This window comes from Babylonia areolata, chromosome 19, assembly GCF_041734735.1.
Source record: "Babylonia areolata isolate BAREFJ2019XMU chromosome 19, ASM4173473v1, whole genome shotgun sequence".
Taxonomy (NCBI): domain Eukaryota; kingdom Metazoa; phylum Mollusca; class Gastropoda; order Neogastropoda; family Buccinidae; genus Babylonia; species Babylonia areolata.
In genome coordinates this window covers 12,850,329-12,871,248 of record NC_134894.1, presented here as the reverse complement: position 1 = coordinate 12,871,248, position 20,920 = coordinate 12,850,329, and the positions used below count along the sequence as shown (strand labels likewise).

General features: G+C 41.2%; 1 protein-coding gene across 1 annotated transcript in view; it reads left to right on the top strand.

Annotated features, from left to right (window-relative positions):
* LOC143293463 (dihydropteridine reductase-like) overlaps positions 1 to 17,648 on the top strand; it is a 34,852-nt gene extending 17,204 nt beyond the window's left edge. The window contains exons 2-6 of the mRNA XM_076604348.1: positions 7,851 to 8,037; positions 11,548 to 11,688; positions 12,488 to 12,596; positions 13,455 to 13,538; positions 14,473 to 17,648. Of these exons, the coding sequence (XP_076460463.1) occupies positions 7,851 to 8,037; positions 11,548 to 11,688; positions 12,488 to 12,596; positions 13,455 to 13,538; positions 14,473 to 14,572 (621 nt within the window). The 3' untranslated portion in view covers positions 14,573 to 17,648. The remainder of the gene's footprint in view (positions 1 to 7,850; positions 8,038 to 11,547; positions 11,689 to 12,487; positions 12,597 to 13,454; positions 13,539 to 14,472) is intronic.
* The last annotated feature ends 3,272 nt before the right edge of the window (positions 17,649 to 20,920 follow it).

Sequence of the window (20,920 nt, the reverse complement as noted above, 5' to 3'; positions counted from 1 at the left end):
GTTCCTTGTGGGCGTGGAAAAATGGGTTTGCTGTCAGCATTGTGAAAACTGCTGCTCTGCACAGAACTCGAGAAGAAGGCGCCATTGTCGTTGCAATTACCAACGCCATGCTTGCCAAGGACTCCTTTCCAGGCTTCTGAATCTTGGCCAACTCTGGCATTGAAGTCGCCAAGGATAATGACCCTTGTCGTCAGCAGGGTGTTCTGAACGAGGTTGCGCAGATCAGTGTAAAACTTGACCTTTTCTGTGGGGTCCGCTTGGAGGGTTGGAGCGTACACGCTGAACAGAGTGGCATGCTGTTTGTTCCGTAGTGGGAGGCGCATGGACATAATTCGGTCTGAGTGTCCTGTTGGCAGGTTTTCAAGCTTGGAGGCAATGGTGCTCCTGACCATAAAGCCTACGCCATAAAGGCGTCTCTCGGTCTCTGGCTTGCCTGACCAGTAGAGGGTGTACCCAGCGCCGTGTTCCTGGAGGCTGCCTTCCCCTGCAAAGCGGACTTCGCTGACGGCAGCAATGTCAATGTTCAGTCTCTGAAGTTCGTGTGCGACTAGAGCGGAACGCCTTTCTGGGTGGTTGCTGTCTGCAGAGTCACGCATGGTTCGGATGTTCCAGCATGCTACCTTTAGTCCTTTTGCACCTAATTGTGAGGCAGGTGCCGGCCTTTTCTTCTCTATTGTTGTTCGACCGCGTTTGGAGATGCCCGTTGACCGCGGCTAGCCAACTGGGGGGTATGGAGATGAGCATTTGTTTGGACCACCTTTTCTAGGCCCCTCTCCGTGTGGAGCAAGCAGTGCTGTCCCTAGAAAAGGCTGCTTGGTCGTTCAGGGTGCTGCCGAGTGATGCTGTCACCTCCGGGTCAACAATCAGGCGACCAATATCCTGAACCGCCTGCATGCAGGATTGGAACTGCGGCTTCCAGTGACATCTTCCACCTGCCGTTTTCGCCCCTTTCCCATCGCTACAGGGCTTGGAATAGTTGGTGGCGCGGACGTGGACGTGTCCTTCAAGCCTGCGCAATGGAATTTTTAGGTGGAGTGCAGTGTGCGCAGTACTGGCCCCACCCTTTACACCCGTGGTTCATCTGCCATAGCCTAGCAAGCTGGGACGGTGACAGTGAGGTCCTCGGGTCGTAGGTTTTATATCAGACTGTCCTTGTCCTAGCCTCTGGCTCAAAAACCTTCCTCGGAGGCACGGGGACGCGGCTACTGAAAGTCAGGACATGGCCATGGACCCAGGGTCAATGCATGTCGAGACTGTCCTGCATTCCTTAGCACTTCATGGGTTTTATTTCAGACTTTTCCTTGTCTTAGATGGACTGCCTTCCCAGGCTATCGAGCTCCATCTGCCCACATGCGACAGGTAGCACAGGGTTACATGGTACCTGTGGCAGGTAGAGACCTGACCTGACTCTGTGTTGTACACAATAACAGGAAATAAATCACAATATTTCCCTTTCTGTTCTTTTTGATTTATTATCAAAATTAACAACAACGACCCCCCCTCAAAAAAAAACAACAACAAAACAAACAAACAAACAAAATATATATATGATATCTTGCTATATTTATACACATTTCTGTTTACATTTATAGATGTATACTTATCCCTCGGTATACGCATGTGTGTGCGCTTATGGGATATGTTCATACGATTTTCATATTAACGTACAATTATATTTCTATCACTATTCATTCAGATCTGCTCATTGAGATTCCCTACATAGCAATATATGCACACTTGCATTTGTGTCATTCTGTACACAATGCCAGAACTCTCTGCGTCTGCATACTGGCACATTATTCATGTGTATATACATCTCTTGTGCATACACAGATTCCTTTCCGTTACTGATTATGCACACTTAACCATTTACTTGGGTATATCTCTGCACGCTACACATATGCTTATACAGCTGCTTATTTCTTTTGACTCGATCTCTTGTCATTGGCATATTTGTGACATCATCACTCAAGTTGATGGAGGTTTATAATCCCTTTGCACATATATGTATTCATTTTCATAAATAGATCCCTACCTTGCTTTTGGAGGACGACTGCACTCACAGACAAAACTGCCTCATTCACGCCTGAATGTATGCTCCTTCACATATCAGTAGTGGCTGGTTCTTAGGGACCCCCACACACTCCCTTCCCACCCACAGGGCTAAGGATGCCCTCTCTTGGTGCAAGGAGGGACAAGGCAACCCAACTCATTTGCCTACAACAATCACCCACAGGGCTAGAGATGCCCTAACCTGGTACAAGGAGGGATGAGGCAGTCCAACTTAGAGTTGCCACTCTGGACACACATGCCCTTCATTTCTTCCAAGTTTAAAGGCATCCCTTCTTCCCTCCCTTGCCTACAACAACCCTTGGTTTGCACTGTGGTTGTGACAACAGCTCCACACGGGCCATACATCCTAGCCAGCCCTCCCATGAAGGGGTGTCTGTCTTTGCCTTCCAAGTTTTAGCAGGCCCAAAAACTGCCCACTGGGCAGGAGACAATCACCCTAAGTCCATCTCTTCCACTCCTCACTAGTAGCAGAAGGCCTGGGTAATAATTGTTTTCCTCTATACTCGGGAGAAAGGCATATTGACGAGGATGGATGCGTCTCACAAAGCACAACGAACCTTTCATTAGCCACAGGGGCGTACCTTTCTGCCCACTCATACCAGCATGGCAGATGCCGCATTCAAGCCCATTAGTTCACCCCATCACCTTGCTTGAACAGAGATCCAGCGTCTCAAACACTTGGTGTTGGAAAGCACTTTCTGCACTTGGTCTTCCCTGCCTGATCCTTTCAGCCTCAACACAAAACCATTGCTGTGGTTACAGATGGGCATTCCTTTTCAAGCACTGTCTTTCCAATGAGACACTTCCAGCGGTTTCTAGCCTAGACAGGCTATCCCATCATGGAGCCCCAGCCTTCAATCAAGGGCCTGTCAGAGGATGACTTTGTTGTCACTTTGGAAGCAAGCACCGTGTATTTCAGACACACGGTTGCACCACAAGTCCCCGTCACATCCTTCTGGCTTCCTTACATTTCAGCAGAACCTGCATGGTGGACACCCTCATCCCTCAAGCACACAGCAGCTGTTTCCTGATTTACCCATGCTGATTGGTGTCCTCCTAGGACCAGTATATGATAATCATTTGTGTACAACAATGACCATCAGAACAGCAGAGGAGGCAACTGCTGTCCCGACTATCCAGGCTGGAATTTGATATACAATTTATAGTAGAGAGTGTTTTGACCAAGTTGCATACCCACTCCCTCAATCAAGAGGGCCTTAGGACTGTCACCATTGGGACGGATCCCAAAGGCTAGTTAGCCCCCAAGGCTACAGCACTAAGTCCCAGTGCAATTTGACTTCTAGTGTGAGAGACATAGTCCTTCATAAAAGACAAAGCTGCAAACGATATCCCTTTGCAATTAAGAAACCACTGATAATACAGCTCTCACTTTGCTGTTGGCCATACTGTAAACGTCTGTCAGATCAGTGATTTGATGTAAATGGCCAGTACAACACATCTGGAGCCACTTTTCTCCCTGCCCCTGCCCTGCTCCATCCCAGACTTAGTGCGCATCACACACAGCCAGAGGTCTGTCATGGATCCGGTCCCCTGTCTCACTAAACCTTCAGCGAAAATTTTCCCCGTGGAAACCTTCTTCCATTAGGAATTCCACCACAGAATGAGACTCGGTGACCTGGAGGCACATGAAGTGCACTCCCACAGCCTGATCCAACCCAGCCATTGACTGCCAACAACTTTCTGCAGGTTGCTCCAACATCCCACACTCAGGTAGAGAAGCCACCAAGCCTTCTGTATGCTCCTTTGTGATGGTACCTACCTGGGCAATTAAACAGCCTTGTCCCAGAGACACCAGGGACCTCAAGTCTCTTGTTGCCAAATGTCCGCCATTCTATGCATTGGCAACATGCCAGTGCTGTTTTTTGGCAGTGACAAAAAAAAGTGGCGGGGGGAGCGCCCATCGCCTGTCAACTTGCATGGAGGAGCTCTACAGATCTGGCTGTCACGCCTAAGGCAAGCCCAACATGGTGAGCTACCTCTGTCTCTTGCCACAGTTTCCTTCAAACACATATATCACTTCCACTGTCGGCCCACAACCGATATGGAATCATCAGATCAAGCCACATGTGCACTTCTTGCATTGACACTCAACCGCGCTCAAGTGAGACAACCCTATAGGGTACGTGTTTCCTTCCCTTCCTTGGATTTGATGAGCTCTCAATAAAGTGTGGATTCAACACACTGACCCGATCTTCTTTACGCTACATTTATCAGCACAGCTGTGGTCAACAGACCTCTCTCACAATACAGCTGCAGACCTCAATCTTCTTTGCCCGCACCAGTATCCTTAGGTGACACAGTACACTCTACCTTCATCGAATTCTACTTGAGGGACGTCCATCGCTTTAGGGATGATGGCTCAAGAGGCATTGCCTCTGCGGTGGTCACACAACATGCCGTCGCAGCGCACTGGCAATAGAACACACGAGCCCTCCACCTTGTCGTGCCATTCTGCACTAGTGGGTCACGGTTAAGTATGTGTAATTAAAAGGAAAGTTTCTTCCGAAAATTATGTTTAAGTAACATACTTACCATGACCCACATTTAAGACCCTCCCATTCCTTCCCGCTTTCTGTTCTCCCTGCACGCTGCGCTGGTTGCGGCAAATTGCCGTAAAAAGAGGGCGCTAGTCAGGGGGGCAAAGGGGAGGTTACCTACTTACGGGAGGTTATCGGCTGTAGCTACTTTCGTTTTTTCCGCATAGGCAGATAGTAGTTTGCACAGGACAGGAATGTCAATCCCCTGCCGGAGCCTGCACTTGTGGTTCACGGTAAGTATGTTACTTAAACGTTATTTTAGGAAGAAAATTTCCTTTGAATAGGGGCAGTAATTTGGGATGCTAAAATGGGACATTTCTGTAATCAGCAATATGAAAATTGAAATTCATGTCTGTAATGCAGATCTTTTTTTCTTTTTTTTTTATTCTGGTTGGTCTGGTGCAGCAACAACAAATAAAAATCCCCATTGCTAGAAATTCATGCAACCAGTTTTCATTTTGGGGCTCCCCCTTATACTCTTGGCCGTAGACACTAATATCTCATGAAATTCTAGTGTCTGTGTCTTGGCAGTGTTTTGAAAAGGATCTGTAAAATTGGAAAACAGGGTCTACTGCACCAGGCGTGCTGGTGTTTTCTGATGTATATGTTTCACATCTAAATATATGTCATCTTTGTGACCAAGTGGAGCAGATTTACATCTAACATTGTGACATATTGCACCTGAATGTCTTCCACGCCTGACAAAAAATGTCCCTGTCTACAGTGAGTTAAGATTTTAACTCATTCTTTACTGGCAAGTTATTTGAAATCTCCAATTGCCCTCACAAACTGGCCATTTATACAGAAAAAAATATATAATGAAAACTTTTCTTTTTTTAATATCTTCTTCTCCTTCAGCTTTGTGTAGAGTCATTAGGGCACCACACAGAAGAACTGTTTACCACATTCCTTTAGATATGTTGATTGCGTGTCAAATCCTGGGTCTCTGCAGATGGTTTTCGTATCAATTCTGTAGTGTTATCAGTCTTTTTCTTTCTTTTTTTTTCTTTCTCTCCTTCCTCAACAGTGCCTTGAGGATTGTTTTAGCAAGGTCATTGTATCTTCTTACGTGGCCATACCAGCATAGCTATTTGTCAGCAGATCTTTATACAGTCCAGTGTGCTTGTTGGTGGTCTGGGGCACTTGTTTATTGGTGATGTGATCAGTGTACCTGATGTTCAGTATCTTGCAGTAACACCTCATTTCCATGGCTTGAATTCTTCTTTCCAAAGCCGCCATGATGGTCCATGTTTTGCATGGATACAAGAAGATAGAATATACCAGTGCATGAGGGAGTCTAATATTGTTTCATAGAGATGTTGCTGTCCTTTGTTCAGGTTCCAGTCTGGAGAGTGCTGATGTCTTTGCTACCCTTGAGAGAATAGACTTTTGAAATGTTTTAATTATGTTTACAAATAATTGTGATAAAGCAAAACATTATAGTAAATCATTTATCTAATTATTTGCCAGTACAGTATATTGGGGAGAAAAACTCTTATTCTGTGAGTCATGTGAAAATAAAGGTGGTATAAATGCAATGAACAAAATTTTCACACCTCCTAATTTGGTGCTTTGAAATCATCTCCACATAGAATTTCATCTCATTGTGAAAGTAACATTGATTGTTGTACTTTAATGGGGATTTCTTTCACTATGGGTGCCTGACCAAGTATTGGATGATTCCATGTTGTGCTTTAATGGGGATTTCTTTCACTATGGGTGCCTGACCAAGTATTGGATGATTCCATGTTGTGATGACTTGCTAAGCTTAATACTAATAGTACGCCTGCACTCCAGTTAGAATGTGTAGAAGCCACCTATAACAGTTTCATACAGGTGGTTCACCTGGTTGAAAAATTCCAAAATCTTGGACTGTATGTGCAGTCCTTAGTAAACAAGTGTCTTGCAAGGTAGTACCATATAGCAGTCCTTAGTAAAGAAAAGTCAATACCAGATCTATAAAAAAATAAATAATGCATTGCGCTTTGATATATATAATACATAGACAGCTATAGGCTGATATTTTTACTCTTTTTTTTATGAAATGTCACATTTCAGATGAGCATGGCTAACTTTTTCCGATTTCAGCTTCTTGAGCACACATTAGAAATCAATCTAGTTTTTATAAACTGACTTCAGGGCTGAAAACAAAAACAGACACAAACAAACAAAAATGTCAAACTGGAAAGGCTGAATTCCAGGGGGTAGGGGGTAGAAAGAAAATTTGATGCATTATTCCCAGTCACAGCTACTGAACTCAATATAATTCTGGGGTGATAAGTAAAGCATGGTTGTCTCCATATAAAGCACATGAAAAGAGATGAAAATTACTCATTGTGTAGCAAAAATAAATGTGTACACCCCCACCCCCCAAAATATGACAGTGGGTAACCCATGTTGTCCATGCACCCCCAAGTCCTTACCCTCCGCAACAAAACCAACAAAAAAAGAAACTTATAGGGGGAAAAAAAGAGAGAGAGAAAAAAAAGAAAAACATTGTAAAATACCCATTGGCCATTCGAATGCCCCTGGCCTGGGCCTGGTTTCATGGAAATCATGCAAAGTCAGTTAACTGTAATCATTTGCCAACTGACCATATATTGTGTTTATTGAGTGAGTGACCACAATCTACTAGACTTTAAATTAGCACTAAGTTATGTCTTTTGACCAGACAAGAGACTTATTTTAAGCAGTGATATTCCACTTCTGGTGACACTGAGACCAGTAAGGAGAATGGCATTGACCAACTTGGCAACTTTGTATTTAAACAAAACAAAGATAGTGGATGAAAGTAGGTACTTCAAGGAAAAGTCATCATCTGTTTTGCTTTCTTTCTTTCTTTTTATTCATTTTTTTTTTAATCAGACAGAAGATTGTATATTCATGACATTACTGAAGTGAAAGATTTGTGGAACAAATAGAACAGTACAGTGCACTCGTCAACATTTAAAAAAAGGGGGAAAAATCCAGTCTGTAAAATAATCATGCAAAGAACTAAACAAAATAGACCTTTCAGTTTCATTTCTCACATCCAAAACATACTCACAAGCATGTGGACAGGCGCGCGCACACACACACCGACACACACACGTGCACAAACAAAATATCACATATTTGCATACAAGGGCAAAGACGCTCTTTAAGCATTTAAACATTCTGTTGAACTTCACCAGATACTGATGATTTATCTTCCTGTCTTTTATCACTCTGCGTGTGCAGTGGGTTGGTTCCATTGGCCACAGCAACAATGATGATGCAGATGCCAACTTTCTGGTGACAACAGGCTCGTTGACTGACCAGGAGGAAGAGGTGACTTCACAGGTGGCGGAGACTCTCGGGGAGCTGAAATTGGACGCCATTTTCTGTGTGGCTGGAGGATGGGCAGGTGGAAATGCTGCCTCAAAAAGTTAGTCATCATGTCGCCTGTTTGTTGTTTTTTTTTGTAAGATTTCACATAGGGTGAGAGGGAGGTGTGGATTAGTGTGATCATCCTCTCATCTGTTGTTGTTACTTTTTTTTATGATACTTAACACATGACAAGAGGAACACTAATGGAAACAGAAAGGTCACACTAACAGAGGACTTTTTTTTTTTTTTTTTTTTTTTTAAGTTGATAATTTGTAAAGACTTGATCGATTGATTGATATGGATACTTAAGAGTTGTTTTTTTTCTGCAATAAATAGCTGTCATAGCAACACACTTGCAGGTTTATATTCAGTTATGTGTATTGCAGAGGAGCAGCAGCAGATGACTTTTGTCCCAGGATTTGTCAGAATAAATACAAGTATTCATCGGTTATGTTCCGTAGGAAATGGTATTTCCTGTGTTGAGAGTGTTATACATCTTATCAGACACCAAACTGTTTCTACCATGCTTTTATCATGATGTATACCTGTACCAACATTTATGTTTGTGTGAGTTCATGTGAATGTGTGTATACGTGTGTGTGTGATTTACAGAATCAAAAGCACCCAGAAATAAAACCTGCAGGGACTTAACTCACTCCATGCCAAGAGTTTTTCCCCTTGCGAATCCCACAAAACCCAGGGTTTGTATAGGATGGGAAAAAAAATCTCAAAAAAACAAATAAACACCCAGACAATTGAAATTTAGTATGTGTATTCAGTGAATGTTGTTACATATTTGTGCAGAAAAATAAATTATTTAATCACCATCTTGTTGTTGATTACGGTATCCATTTTTTGTGTATTTTGTAGCACTTTTGCACCCATCAGAAAGGTATACCAAGTGTCCTTGAACAGCTTACAAATGTTCCACATCATATCCTAACACTATTTGAGGAACTGAAGACCTAGTACATGCAATGAAGTATGAACAGATGGTGGAGAAAGTTGAAATTCACGCACACAAAAAAAATATTGTCTCTTCATAAAACAAGAGAGGCAAGGCCTTCAAGACTCACTTGTGATACACTTAAAAAAAGAATTCAAGCTTTTTATGTATTGAGTATGATTTCAAAATGTAATGTTTAAGATGAGAAAGATCAGTTTAAAGCAAATTAACTCCCCTAGCATTACAGAGTAATTTCCCTTTTTTTACTATCTGCACCAAAGCGTTTGCAAATAAATAAAACTTCCATGCTAGCAAAAGATGTTCCTGTTTGAACAAAAAATGATAATAATGACTGCTCTAGCTGTTGGGTCAGAATATCAGATCAAAGTGCCAAGTTTAGAGAATACAAAAAATATAAATATAACAGTAAATGCAGTTTGCATATAATTAGGCTTCATTCTTTATTTTTTTGTGCTCATCCCAGAGGCGCAATATTGTTTTAAACAAGATGACTGGAAAGAACTGAATTTTTCCTATTTTTATGCCAAATTTGGTGTCAACTGACAAAGTAGGTAAAGAGAAAATGTCAATGTTAAAGTTTACCACGGACACACAGACACACACACACACACACACACAGACAACCGAACACCGGGTTAAAACATAGACTCACTTTGTTTACACAAGTGAGTCAAAAAGGAATTCACTGTACACAAAAACCTGATGTATTATCACTGACAATAGTCTTGTCTGGAGTGAAAAAGCTCATGGCAGGTGATGTTGAGTCCTGGGCACAGTTTCACACATAGTGGAACTCCACATTTTGGACACCAGTTGGCAGTTTGGTGTCTTGGTGTGTTGTGGCGCTTGAACAGGTCTTCACAGACCTTGCACATGCAGTAAAGATAAGATAAGATAAGATAAGAATAACTTTATTATCTCCAACTGGAGAAATTTGGTCACTCATATCCACTCCAGACATGTTGGTGATGTAGTCTTGTACTGCTGGCTTCTGTCTTTCAGGACGGTGTCATGTTGTCACACTGACCATGGTAGTTGGCAGCATGACTGTTGTCAGCATGTCAACTGGCTTTTTGTCCTGCCACTTCAGCACAGCAACATGACCTGCAACCATACACACACACAAATGATCATGCAGGTCTCTTTCTTCTTATTGTTGTTTAAATTATTTGTTTGCTTATTCCCTTGTTTATTCTAAATATTTATGTGAATGGAAGCATAATGTGGTAAGTTTTTTTTACATGTAGTCAAAGAAAACCACCTTAGATTTTTTTTTTTTTTTACAATATTACAAACAGTAATGACAGTATCATCAGCATTAGTACTATTACTGTCATTTCTATAGCACCTTGTTCTACAAATAAACTCCATGTTATTGTAAAACAGAAAATAAGTAAACATATGCATGCAATCACACACACACACACATACACACACACACACACACACACACAGAGTTGTACACCTGAGCATGTGACATTGTTTTCTTTCACACACACACATACAGAGAGAGAGTGGGGGGGTGGGCTTGAAGACAGAGTCAGTAATGATGACAATAACTGCATTGCTCTTCTTGAAAGACCGGAAAACTGCTTCGAGGGACACTGGCAAAAATTCATACACACTCACCATTTTCAGTCTAGTCACTGGTAAAAACACCAGCAAAGTCGTCCGTTTCCTCAGTGATTTCGTTGTCAGTGTTGGTCAGCTGGCACATGTTCAGGACTTGCTTTCTTCTCCACTGCAAACACCCTCTTCAGCGGCCAAATCTATTTCTGGTTCATCGGGATATGGTTCAAAATCACTGTCTGACGAATCAACATTATCTCCTTCAACATCAGAGCCTTCAGTTTGGATCATTTCCAAAGTAGCTTCAACACTGTGTTGCGTTTGACCTCTCCTACCGTGTCAAACACTTCGACGCGATGCCATCTTGTCAAACAACTTGCAGAGCTGACTGAGAGTATGCTTCGTTGTCGTCTGCTAACGAGCGTGTCACTTCACACACGCAGTGTGTGTCAATGAAGAGTTGGCCGCAGATAGCTTAAGAATCAGTTCTGCTTTTGATTTTCGTATCTGACACGTCACTCCAACAGCGCGACTTTTCAAAATCCAAATCCACATATGCAGACATCGGCATCCAACGCTTTGTCTGATGACATCCGCATATGCGGACAATGGCAGCGAGTGAGTTAAGAGAGGTTTAGGTCACTCTCATCATTTGTAGTCTTTAGCTTAAAAATCATTTTATCAGGTCAGAAGTGACTCAGTTTCAGTTCACAGCTTCTTCCATGCAGTGCACAAGATTTAGGTTTTTTCTTCAGTTTGATTTTTTTTTTTTTTTAATTATTATCGAAGGACCGTTTTTTAAGGACAGCCAGAAAAAAAAAAGGTACTATAGAAACAAAGAGACAGTTTTTCAAAAATATTGTTTGTCATTGATTTATTGAAGTTGTCATTGATCTGTTGAAATAGAAATACTTAAGAAAACCAAGAAAGTATTCTGTATTGCTCGACATCTTACACAACTACCCTTGGGCCTTACCCAGGTAACTCAGAAAGAATTAAGGAATCTGTGTTATGCTTATATGTGAAATACAGAGCTGACAGAGAGTGCAGACACCATGTGGAAGCAGAGCGTGTGGCCGTCAGTCATTGCCTCCCGGCTGGCGGCTCTCCATTTGAAGAATGGCGGGCTGCTGGCTTTGACAGGGGCTCAGCCTTCTCTGGCAGGAACTCCTGGTATGATTACATTATCGGTTGGTCAATTGCCTGTGTGGCTGTTGCCGTCTGTCATCCTGTTTGCCTGTGTGTATGTATCTCTGCCTGTCTGTCTGTCTGTAAGTATTGCTCTCTCTCACCCAACATGTCTTTCTGTATGTCTTTGAATCTGAGTGTCTATTTATGTGTCTGTCTTTTCCCTTATCTCTCAGTCTATTCTGAGCCTTTCTTAGTCTGTAACTATCTGCTGTCAGTCGCTTTGAATGTGTCTGTATGTCTGTCTTTCTTCCTCTGTCTACTTCAGTCTCTGCCTGCACATCAATAAAAAAAAAAAAAAATTTTACAGATTTGAATTGGAGGGTGGGGTGGGGGCAGGGGGGCGGGGGGGGGGGGGAGGGACTGAGGAGTGGGAGGGTCTTCCTTTTTGTGTGTTGACAGCAGTGTCAGAAACTTTTGAGGATCTTTTGCTATCATCCTATCTTTTTGATTGGGTCCTGTAGCCTTTTTAATTTGAGTCAGTTCTTTAATTTTCCCTCATCTTGACCCCACCCCCTCCATCCCCCTCACCCATCTACGCTTCTCTCTCTCACTCTCAGTCTCATGTCCAGTTTCATCACTCTTGGTTTTTTTCATTTTTTTTATCCTCATAGATAAAGCATATTGCAGCATATTATTGAAAACACTGCAAACACTGTTTCATTGTAAAATTCATTGATATTGACAATTTGCAAACACTTTTTCAGTGTAAAATTCATTGATCGTGACAATTGTACAGGTCTCGATAAAAGCTACATCTGTGGATGTTTGGTGAATTGGACAGGTATGATTGGCTATGGCCTGGCCAAGGCTGCGGTTCATCAGCTGACTCAGAGTCTGGGAGGACAGAAGAGCGGGATGCCTCCTGACAGTGTGGCTCTCGCCATTCTGCCGTGAGTGGTGTCGTCTTGATGTTGCCTTCCCTCTGCACTTCCAGTTTGCCCCGCCACTCCACACCCCCACCAACTCCCCGATTCTTGTTCTTTTCTGTTCTTGTTATTTTTTGTTTGTTTCTCTCTTTGTCACAGAGGTATGATTGTTCATATGCAGGTATACACAGGCTCAGGCAAGTGTGTAAAAAGACTGATTCAAAATAAAAAGGGGGGGGAAAGAAGAAAAGCAAAAAAACGGATAGACTTACATGAACATGGACTAGCACACATGTACGTACATGTACATATCTACACACACACACACACACACACACACACACACACACACACACACTTCTTTTATGAGCTGATTTACATCAAAGATTAAGATGAAATATCAGAATTTTATAGGCCATATGCTTTTTATGACACACACACACATGCATGCATGTGCACACACACACATACACATACACACTCGCGCGCAAGTATACTTGCACACACTTCCTCACTCTCTTGCTCTCTCTCTGTGGATCAGCAAGCGATAGCAATTGATGAGAATAGAATTCTTCTTCTAAGGTAACTTTGTCACAGTTTTTCTTGCAAAAATCTTAGGGTCATTCATCCAACCAAGTAATAGTAAAATGCTACATTGACTGAAATATACATGACTGATTGAATGTGATGTGTCAGTCTTCTTATATTTACCCTGTCTCTAAATATAATACGTGAGTCTTATTATATTTACTAAGTTTGAAACAAAGATTTTTGCAAGTCTTTACAATACAAAGTTTTTACCATTATGCTCATGCGAAAAAGCAACACCCATATATAGATTGGATGTGCCAAGTGCTAAGTGCAAGTTACATGTTGTTCCAGAGAGACACTGGATACTCCCATGAACAGGAAGTGGATGGCAAAGGCAGATTTCTCAACATGGACTTCTCTTGAGTTTGTTGCTGAGTGAGTGAATGTTAGACTACTCTGTGTGCATGTGTGTGTAGTTAATGGTGTCCCAGTGGGCAGAAACAGGTGGATAGATTGTGTAAATAAACTGGAATGCCAGACCAGAAAACTGATTGTTGGGACATTGCAGGATTAAAGTTTTGCTGATAGTTTAACCCCTTAAATGCATTGTTGTCGTACAGCATGTGTCATACTCGGCTAAGAAGAAAATATTATCAACACTTAACTCTTTTTTTTTTTCTTTTCTTTTTTCCAGATGTGTTCTTTGAACTTGAAAGAATACAATATGCTGATACTGTTGGTTTGTGTTATTATCGTAACAAATAGTTTGGGAGATATAACTGAATTGTAAGGAAAGCATGATTTTCCATTCTTCTAGAAATCAGTCAGCTTATGGTATAGCTGAATGAGGTAGCAGTGAAATAGTAAATTATGTAATCGCTATGTCCATTTGCAAACATATAATTGGAATCAGGGCATCAAGACTATAATTTTGACACAGTTTTTTAGGCCCAGTTGACTAACATCCTATTTCAAATCTACATCAGAAATTAAGTCCCAAGGCAGACAGGAACCAACTTTGCACAGTGATTTAAGAGTGCTTGATATCAGTATAAGCTCACCTCAAGCAGTGTAATATTTTCTTAGTAGAAGTGTGTTGCTGTAGGTGTTGTGTCTTGTGAATTGGTGGTAAGAAATGTGTATGTCTCCATAACACAGGGTGCTCTCCCTTTGCATTTAAGCAGTCACTGTTGTCTGTTGGGGGTTTCAGTATTGTAGTAAATGTGTTTATTGTATTGAAAAAACTTCCCAAGTTTTAGACATTAACTCAAGTCCTGACTTACAGATTTAAAAAAATATTTTTTCATGCCTACTAGACAACTTATTACTTCAGAGCTTAAACTTCTGTTTTCCTCTTTTCATGTGACAGGCTTTTTGAAAAGTGGACATGTGGACACGATCGACCGGTCAATGGAAGCCTCGTAAAGCTTGTCACCAGGGACAGCCAGACACAGTTTGTGGTTGTGTAGACAACTGTGGTAGCTCACCTTCACGGTCATATTGTATCTGTTGGGTTTCTGTGAATGTCAAGAAAATGTTTTGTCCTTCCATGAGCAGTTTGTACAGTTCAGTCACTTTGCTGGTGATATCATCAACAACATAAAAAACAAAAGAAAAAACAACAAAAATGACAAAGCATTATACTGACTACTGGCTGTTTAGCTGAATTTGTTTGAAACTTTAAGGATAAACTGACTTCTGAAACAATGAAATCTAAATCAATTAAAAAAAATATGTTGAAAAACATACTTTAAAACACAATGATGACTATTTTGTCATCCATACTTTGCTTTATCTTGACTCTTGCAGGATAGTAAGATAAACTGAATATCATGGGTAGTAGTTGAAATATTACTGACAACTTTACAATGAGCATTGTGTAGGAAATTATTAGACTGAATGTCCATTGGCAATTTCTGTTCCATTCGAAAACATGTTTTTAAAACATGAGACAGGACCTTAGAACATCCAGCTGATTATTTCCAGCACAAGCAAGAAGAAACCTTACTGTGAATACAATTATTGTTAGTATTAATGTCAGATAGTGCCTGATCTTGTTGTGCCTAGGTCTGATTTGATTTACATAGTGGATTGTGATTTGATTTCTTGGCTTCGCTGACAGTAATATAAATTGAAGTTCCCCCGTATCAACCCATTCATATTTACATAGGAGAATGTTAAATCATTTTTTGCTTCCTTTTTGAAGTCGTGTAAACTGAAGTCCTACCTCCATCTGCCCATTCCCCACTCTCCTCTTGGTAATTTGTAAATTTAAGTGTCCTTCCAGATTTGTCTTCCCCAGTGCCTAACACAATAGAATTACTGTATTTTATCCCCACCATCTGATTTACCCTCATCTCATTCCTTTGTTTTTTGTAACCCTTTTCGGGTCACCAGTTCATAGTCATATTGGTCTATAAATGTACCTTTATCAGTTTTTGGAAATGGTATGTTTGAAACCTGCTAGTTACTTTCATTCTATGTGTGTGTGAGTGTGTTATAGAAATGAAATTTATTAATCAGCTGATAATAGAAATGGAGAGTTCAACTGAATCAAAAGAAATGGTGAATGTTGGGTGAGATGTGAAATATTTGACATCCATTCATAGACTGAAAGTACTTTGATTGTATGACTATGAAAACACTTTGTCAAGGAAAATACTTATGGTCATGTGAACCTTCTGTAACTTCCCAGCACTATCTCTTTCACCTTTGATCTGTGTTGTGAAATTTGAAACTGCAAATATTATCATAAAATTTAGATGAGACAATAAACAGAGGTCCCATTTGTAACTTGTGCTTTGTGCACAAAAAAGAACCCACGGCAACAAAATGGTTGTCTCTGGCAAAATGATGTAGAAAAATCAATTTTGAGAGGAAAACATACACATTTGTCAGGCAAAAAAAAAAAAAGAAAAAAAAAAGGGGGTAGTGGTGCTGCTGCTGGACTGTAGAGATGCACTCTCCCTGGGGAGAGCAGCCCAAATTTCACACAGAACAGTTTGTTGTTAATGACAAAATATACAGTGCAATACAATACAAAAGCCCTGCCAAGCAGAAAACAAACTGTATTTCTTATAGCAAAATTGCATTCTTTGTTTTTTCACTATCACCAGATCCTAGTGCTGGTTTGTTTGAAAGAGTCAGGTTTTGCTTAAACCTCAGTTTAACCATATTATCAAACTATTAGCGAATAGTGTTCATGTTTTTGAAAGAAAATAAATCCATGAAATTCTGTTTACAAACATTCTTTTTTCCCAAGAAATCTGTTGAATTATGTTGTTTTTCACAATGTTTATCACATTTTTCAATAACACATGGAATCAAGTGAAGAAGATGGTTTTCTAATAAAAGTCATAACCTTTAGCTTGAACTTCAGCCCTCTTCAGTTATGGTTATGGCTAATATGTGAGTTTTTCTTGTTACAGTTCCATCAACGTGATTCAAGCAGGTTTGAAATACCTTTGCATGCAGTGGTACAACAGTATCAAGTGAAAACACAGTTATCAAAACCAGAACAAAATAACCACACATACAACATAGCAAGAATAGTTAAATCATGAGTCAGTTTGTCCTTTTTTCATCTTTATGCCTGACAAACAGTTTTGTCTATATTGTCTGGTTACGGTATGTGGAGGAAGTGTTATCTGATTCCTTGCTTCAAGAAAAAATCTTTTCAAGTTTACGAATTCATGGTGCTCTTTCAGCCTTTATTTGAAAAATTGGCCATCAGTTTTGTTTTTTATTCATTGTTTTATCCAGAGGAGAGTTTTACAAAACCCGGTTTTCTGTGAATACATATATATTCAGTTTTTTTTTTGTTGTGTTACTTGTAAAATGTTGTTTTGACTCCTGGTTAAACCGTTGGGGCATGATAATTCCTGAGCCATTTTTTCTCAACCGCAAATAATTTGTTTTCACTTCAGAATATTTCAATCTACAGTTGATTTTTTTTTTCTTAATGATATTCAGTGACAGTCCAGATTTTTTGTTCAGATGTTCATAATTATATCTGCTATAGATGTTGAGTCACAAACTGCAGTGGATGGTTGAATGTACATTGGATTGATCAGACAGTATTGTTATAAGGCAACATTGTTGCATTGTGTGCAATAAAGAGGCTTTTATGCTGGTGTGATGAATCGCTCAACTTCACAAGTGCTGACAATTTGAATTATCAGCACCTTATACTACTTGCTGATTGTTGAAATGGTTAATCTTAGCTAAGTGGACAGGTTAAGTTGCTTTAGTCTTGACCCTGATGTTAGTTAATGTGACTTTTTTTTTTTCTTTGTAATTTGGAAAGTCCTGCCTGTAATGTTGCAGAGCACAAAACCCAATATCTGTGTAAAAAAAAATTCAAAAAAGAAAAAAAAAAGTTACCATGAAAATATTATTGTGCAGTTATTGGTTACTGGCAGATGTCAGCATTGTTGTGTTTCATTTGTTTTGAGTTTTGTAGATCTGATTGAAAATATTGTTTCTTTGCTTTGAAATATTGTTTCAGTAACTTGTTGAAATAAATATATTAATTTCCTTAGGAAATTTTGCTTCTGAAAGTGAGTATGAGTGTTTTCACAACTGTGGCATAGTATGCAAGCTCACCCAAAGGTATGTGCGGAAAAAAATATATTGTGATATGGCTGGCTTCATTGTTGAATTAATCTGACAGATCCATATGCATTACAGGTATTCTTCACAATTTCTGTAGCTCAAAGAATATTACTTCTAACCTTAATCTACTCTTCCTGAGAGTATATTCATTATGAATATTGCGTTCCATAAAACAAACAAATTATTTACAAAAGTTATTGAAGTTACTGATGCCAAAATATTAAACTCATAAACTCCAGAAATTATTAAAAGAGACTTACATTAATTATGGTTTGTGCATCACCTAAAATCTTTTTTCCCCAAAGCGCTTAGTCTTACAGTTGCAAGGGTATTGCTATACAATACTAGTGATCATTAAGATTCTTTGAATTACAGATCTCATTGCCTCTCCTCTCCATATCTGTGAAAAAAAATATATCAGTAGACAGATTTTTAGTCATTTTCATTGTTTCTGTCGTTTTCATGAAAATCAGTCTGGAATTGCGGCTAATGATTCCTGTAACTAATGAATCATTCCTGTAACTTAACTGCCATTGATACTAACCTAGTTGTCATTTGACTTGATATTGAATAAGGATGAAATCAGGGGGTTGGGGGTGGTCTCATAGACTTTATGATGGCTTTTTATGTCCAACAAACACTCTTTTTAAACATTTAAAAGAAACAAAGATCTTTTCTTCTTCTTCTCGTTTGTTAGATGGACAAGAAAATCTTACAACTTATCTGATTTAACCATTAAATTCATGTTTTCATTTTTTCTTGACTTTCTTTGATGTTTGAAGCCCCTCCAAGGGCCTGTTCATTGTTCTGCCAAGAAACAAAAAACAAAACAAAGAACTACATACTTAGCAACATGTATGGCAGGTTTAAGAAGCTAAATAAATGATGTAGTCCATGTAGACTGCCTATTCTTGGCATGCTGGTGAGCAGAGACTGGGTGGGCAGATCTCTCCATTGATAGTTTAGCCTGATCATGAAGGCACTGACTGAATGCACATCACACTGTTTGGCAGGCTGTTCCAAAGGGAAACGATCTGGTAGGCAAAAATGTTGCCACTCACATCAAGCCTATGGCGGTTCTTCTTGAGCTTCAAGGTGTTGCCTAGTAGGTTTCTTCTGCATGCAAACTCGAATTTTAACAGCTGGACGTTTTAGAAATCATGGAGGTTTTTGTACACCTGAATCCGATCCCCCTCAATGGTGTCAATGCTCCAAGAATTACAGCTTTAAGGTCAACAGTCTCTCTTTCAAAGATGTAAAGTGTCGCTATCCTATTTGTTATTCAGGATGGCTATTTCTAACAATGGGGATTTATGTATATACGAAACATGCGCATGACACTGACCATTTGATTAAGAGAGATACTGGTAATATCCAGCCAGGTGTTGGTGGCGGACGAACATCAGTGCGTCGTCGTTGTACAGGGCATGTAGTGGTGGTACAGAGCACAGTTGACTGACGTGACCTCTGCTTGCTGTCTCCGTCGATGCCTGAATGCCAGTGAGTTGTTATCAGCGAGCGTTGTCTGCTTCCGCTTGCAAGACTGACCACCCTTTGGAATCTCACTGGAAGAGCTGAGGGCATTGGAGGCAGAGACCAACAGCTCTTAAGAATGCAGCCTGATGGCAACTTCCATTTCTGCTGGAGAAGCCTCCCACTCCTGCAGCATAGTGTAGGTGCTGGGATCGCAAGAGGAGGCACAAATACAGTCAAGCTAGAGCCAGCCTGAATCTGCATGACTTGGATGGTGTGATCCAAGTGGAAATGCACATCAAAGGCTGGTGGCTAGGCATCATCCATTCTCTCCAGGCAGTCTGATGGGCTAACACAGTTGGTCCGCCAGGGTTCTTGTCAGACCAATGGCCGATCTGGATGTGATAAGGAGGGCGGCCTTCCAGTGGATTAGGGCTGCTGCCAAGGTCAGAGGATGTAGACTGTAGGTGTCACAGACTGGCTCACCTAGGTGACGACTCAACATAGCGGCCTTTGCAGCCTACTGACTATGATGCTGTTTTCAGCGTCCATCAACAGGCCCTGCCACTATGAACCTCACCAATTCAGTGAGTGTTCCTGGATGCCCTAACAGCCACATCATGACCTGCTTTTAGGCATCCTCCATCTTTTCGGATCCAGTCACTTGTTAAAGACTGGGCACATGGAGTTCCAAGACATGGTCTTCATGTTCCCCACCTCTGCCTTACATTTTGGCACCCAGCATCTCCTTGGATTATGACCAAAAAGTGCCAGCAGAGGTGTGTCAAAGACTGGGACTCCTCATGTCTCATCCACTGCATCAGGGCCTAGTGTTGCCGCTGCCAGTGTATACAGTGGCACCTTGAGGACTCATGCCCAGAATGTGCCCAGAATCATTACTGGAAAATCATTGTGGGGTGGTGTCAAGTGTCTGAGGTGGATGCCTGCACCTCAGTGTCGTGAGACTCAGGGACAGGGTGCACCAGTGCCCCTGTTCGATGATGGTCAGTCACAGCCAACTCCCTGCAGAGCCCAGAGGACCCTTGCCATGCCCTCTTCCACTGATGTCTCACTGTTTCCCCCTCCTTTCATCTTGGGAGACACGGGGTCCATTACTCTGGGCTCTGGGGATCACCAGTTTCTGGTTTTCGACCAGCAATCACCTCTGGACGACGATGCGGAAACTGACACCATCTGACTCCCATCAGCTTGTCTGTGACCCGTGGACATTTGGGGGAGCCAGAGTGCTGCATTTGCAATGCACCTCCTGGTTGTAACCCCACCTGACTGGTAGCACTACCCAAATGTCCATCACAATCCCCCTCAGAAAGAGCGTGGGTTTATGTCTTCCCTGGAGACACAGAGGGACTTTTCTGTGCTGTCATCCGTACACTGTGGGGGTGGTCTGTGCCAGCTGCTGGTCTGTGGTACATCCCCCAGTTGTATCGCAGGACCGTCAGATGTATTGCATGAATACACCTGGGCACCTGAAACTGACTTACTCAAAACATTACTTGGGGTAACACATGAATCGAGTAAGGGCACTGGTTACCCACAAGCACTCCAGTGCAGGTTTCCATCTGTCTGTTTCACAGTGATGACACAGCTTTTCGCCAGTGCACCACACCCCTGAGCTTTGCTAAACTTTGCCAGCATTCTAGTAGTGCTCCCGGTATCTGGTGTTCAATCCAAAGGGATCAAACCTCTAGGAGGTCTACCTTATCTCGGAT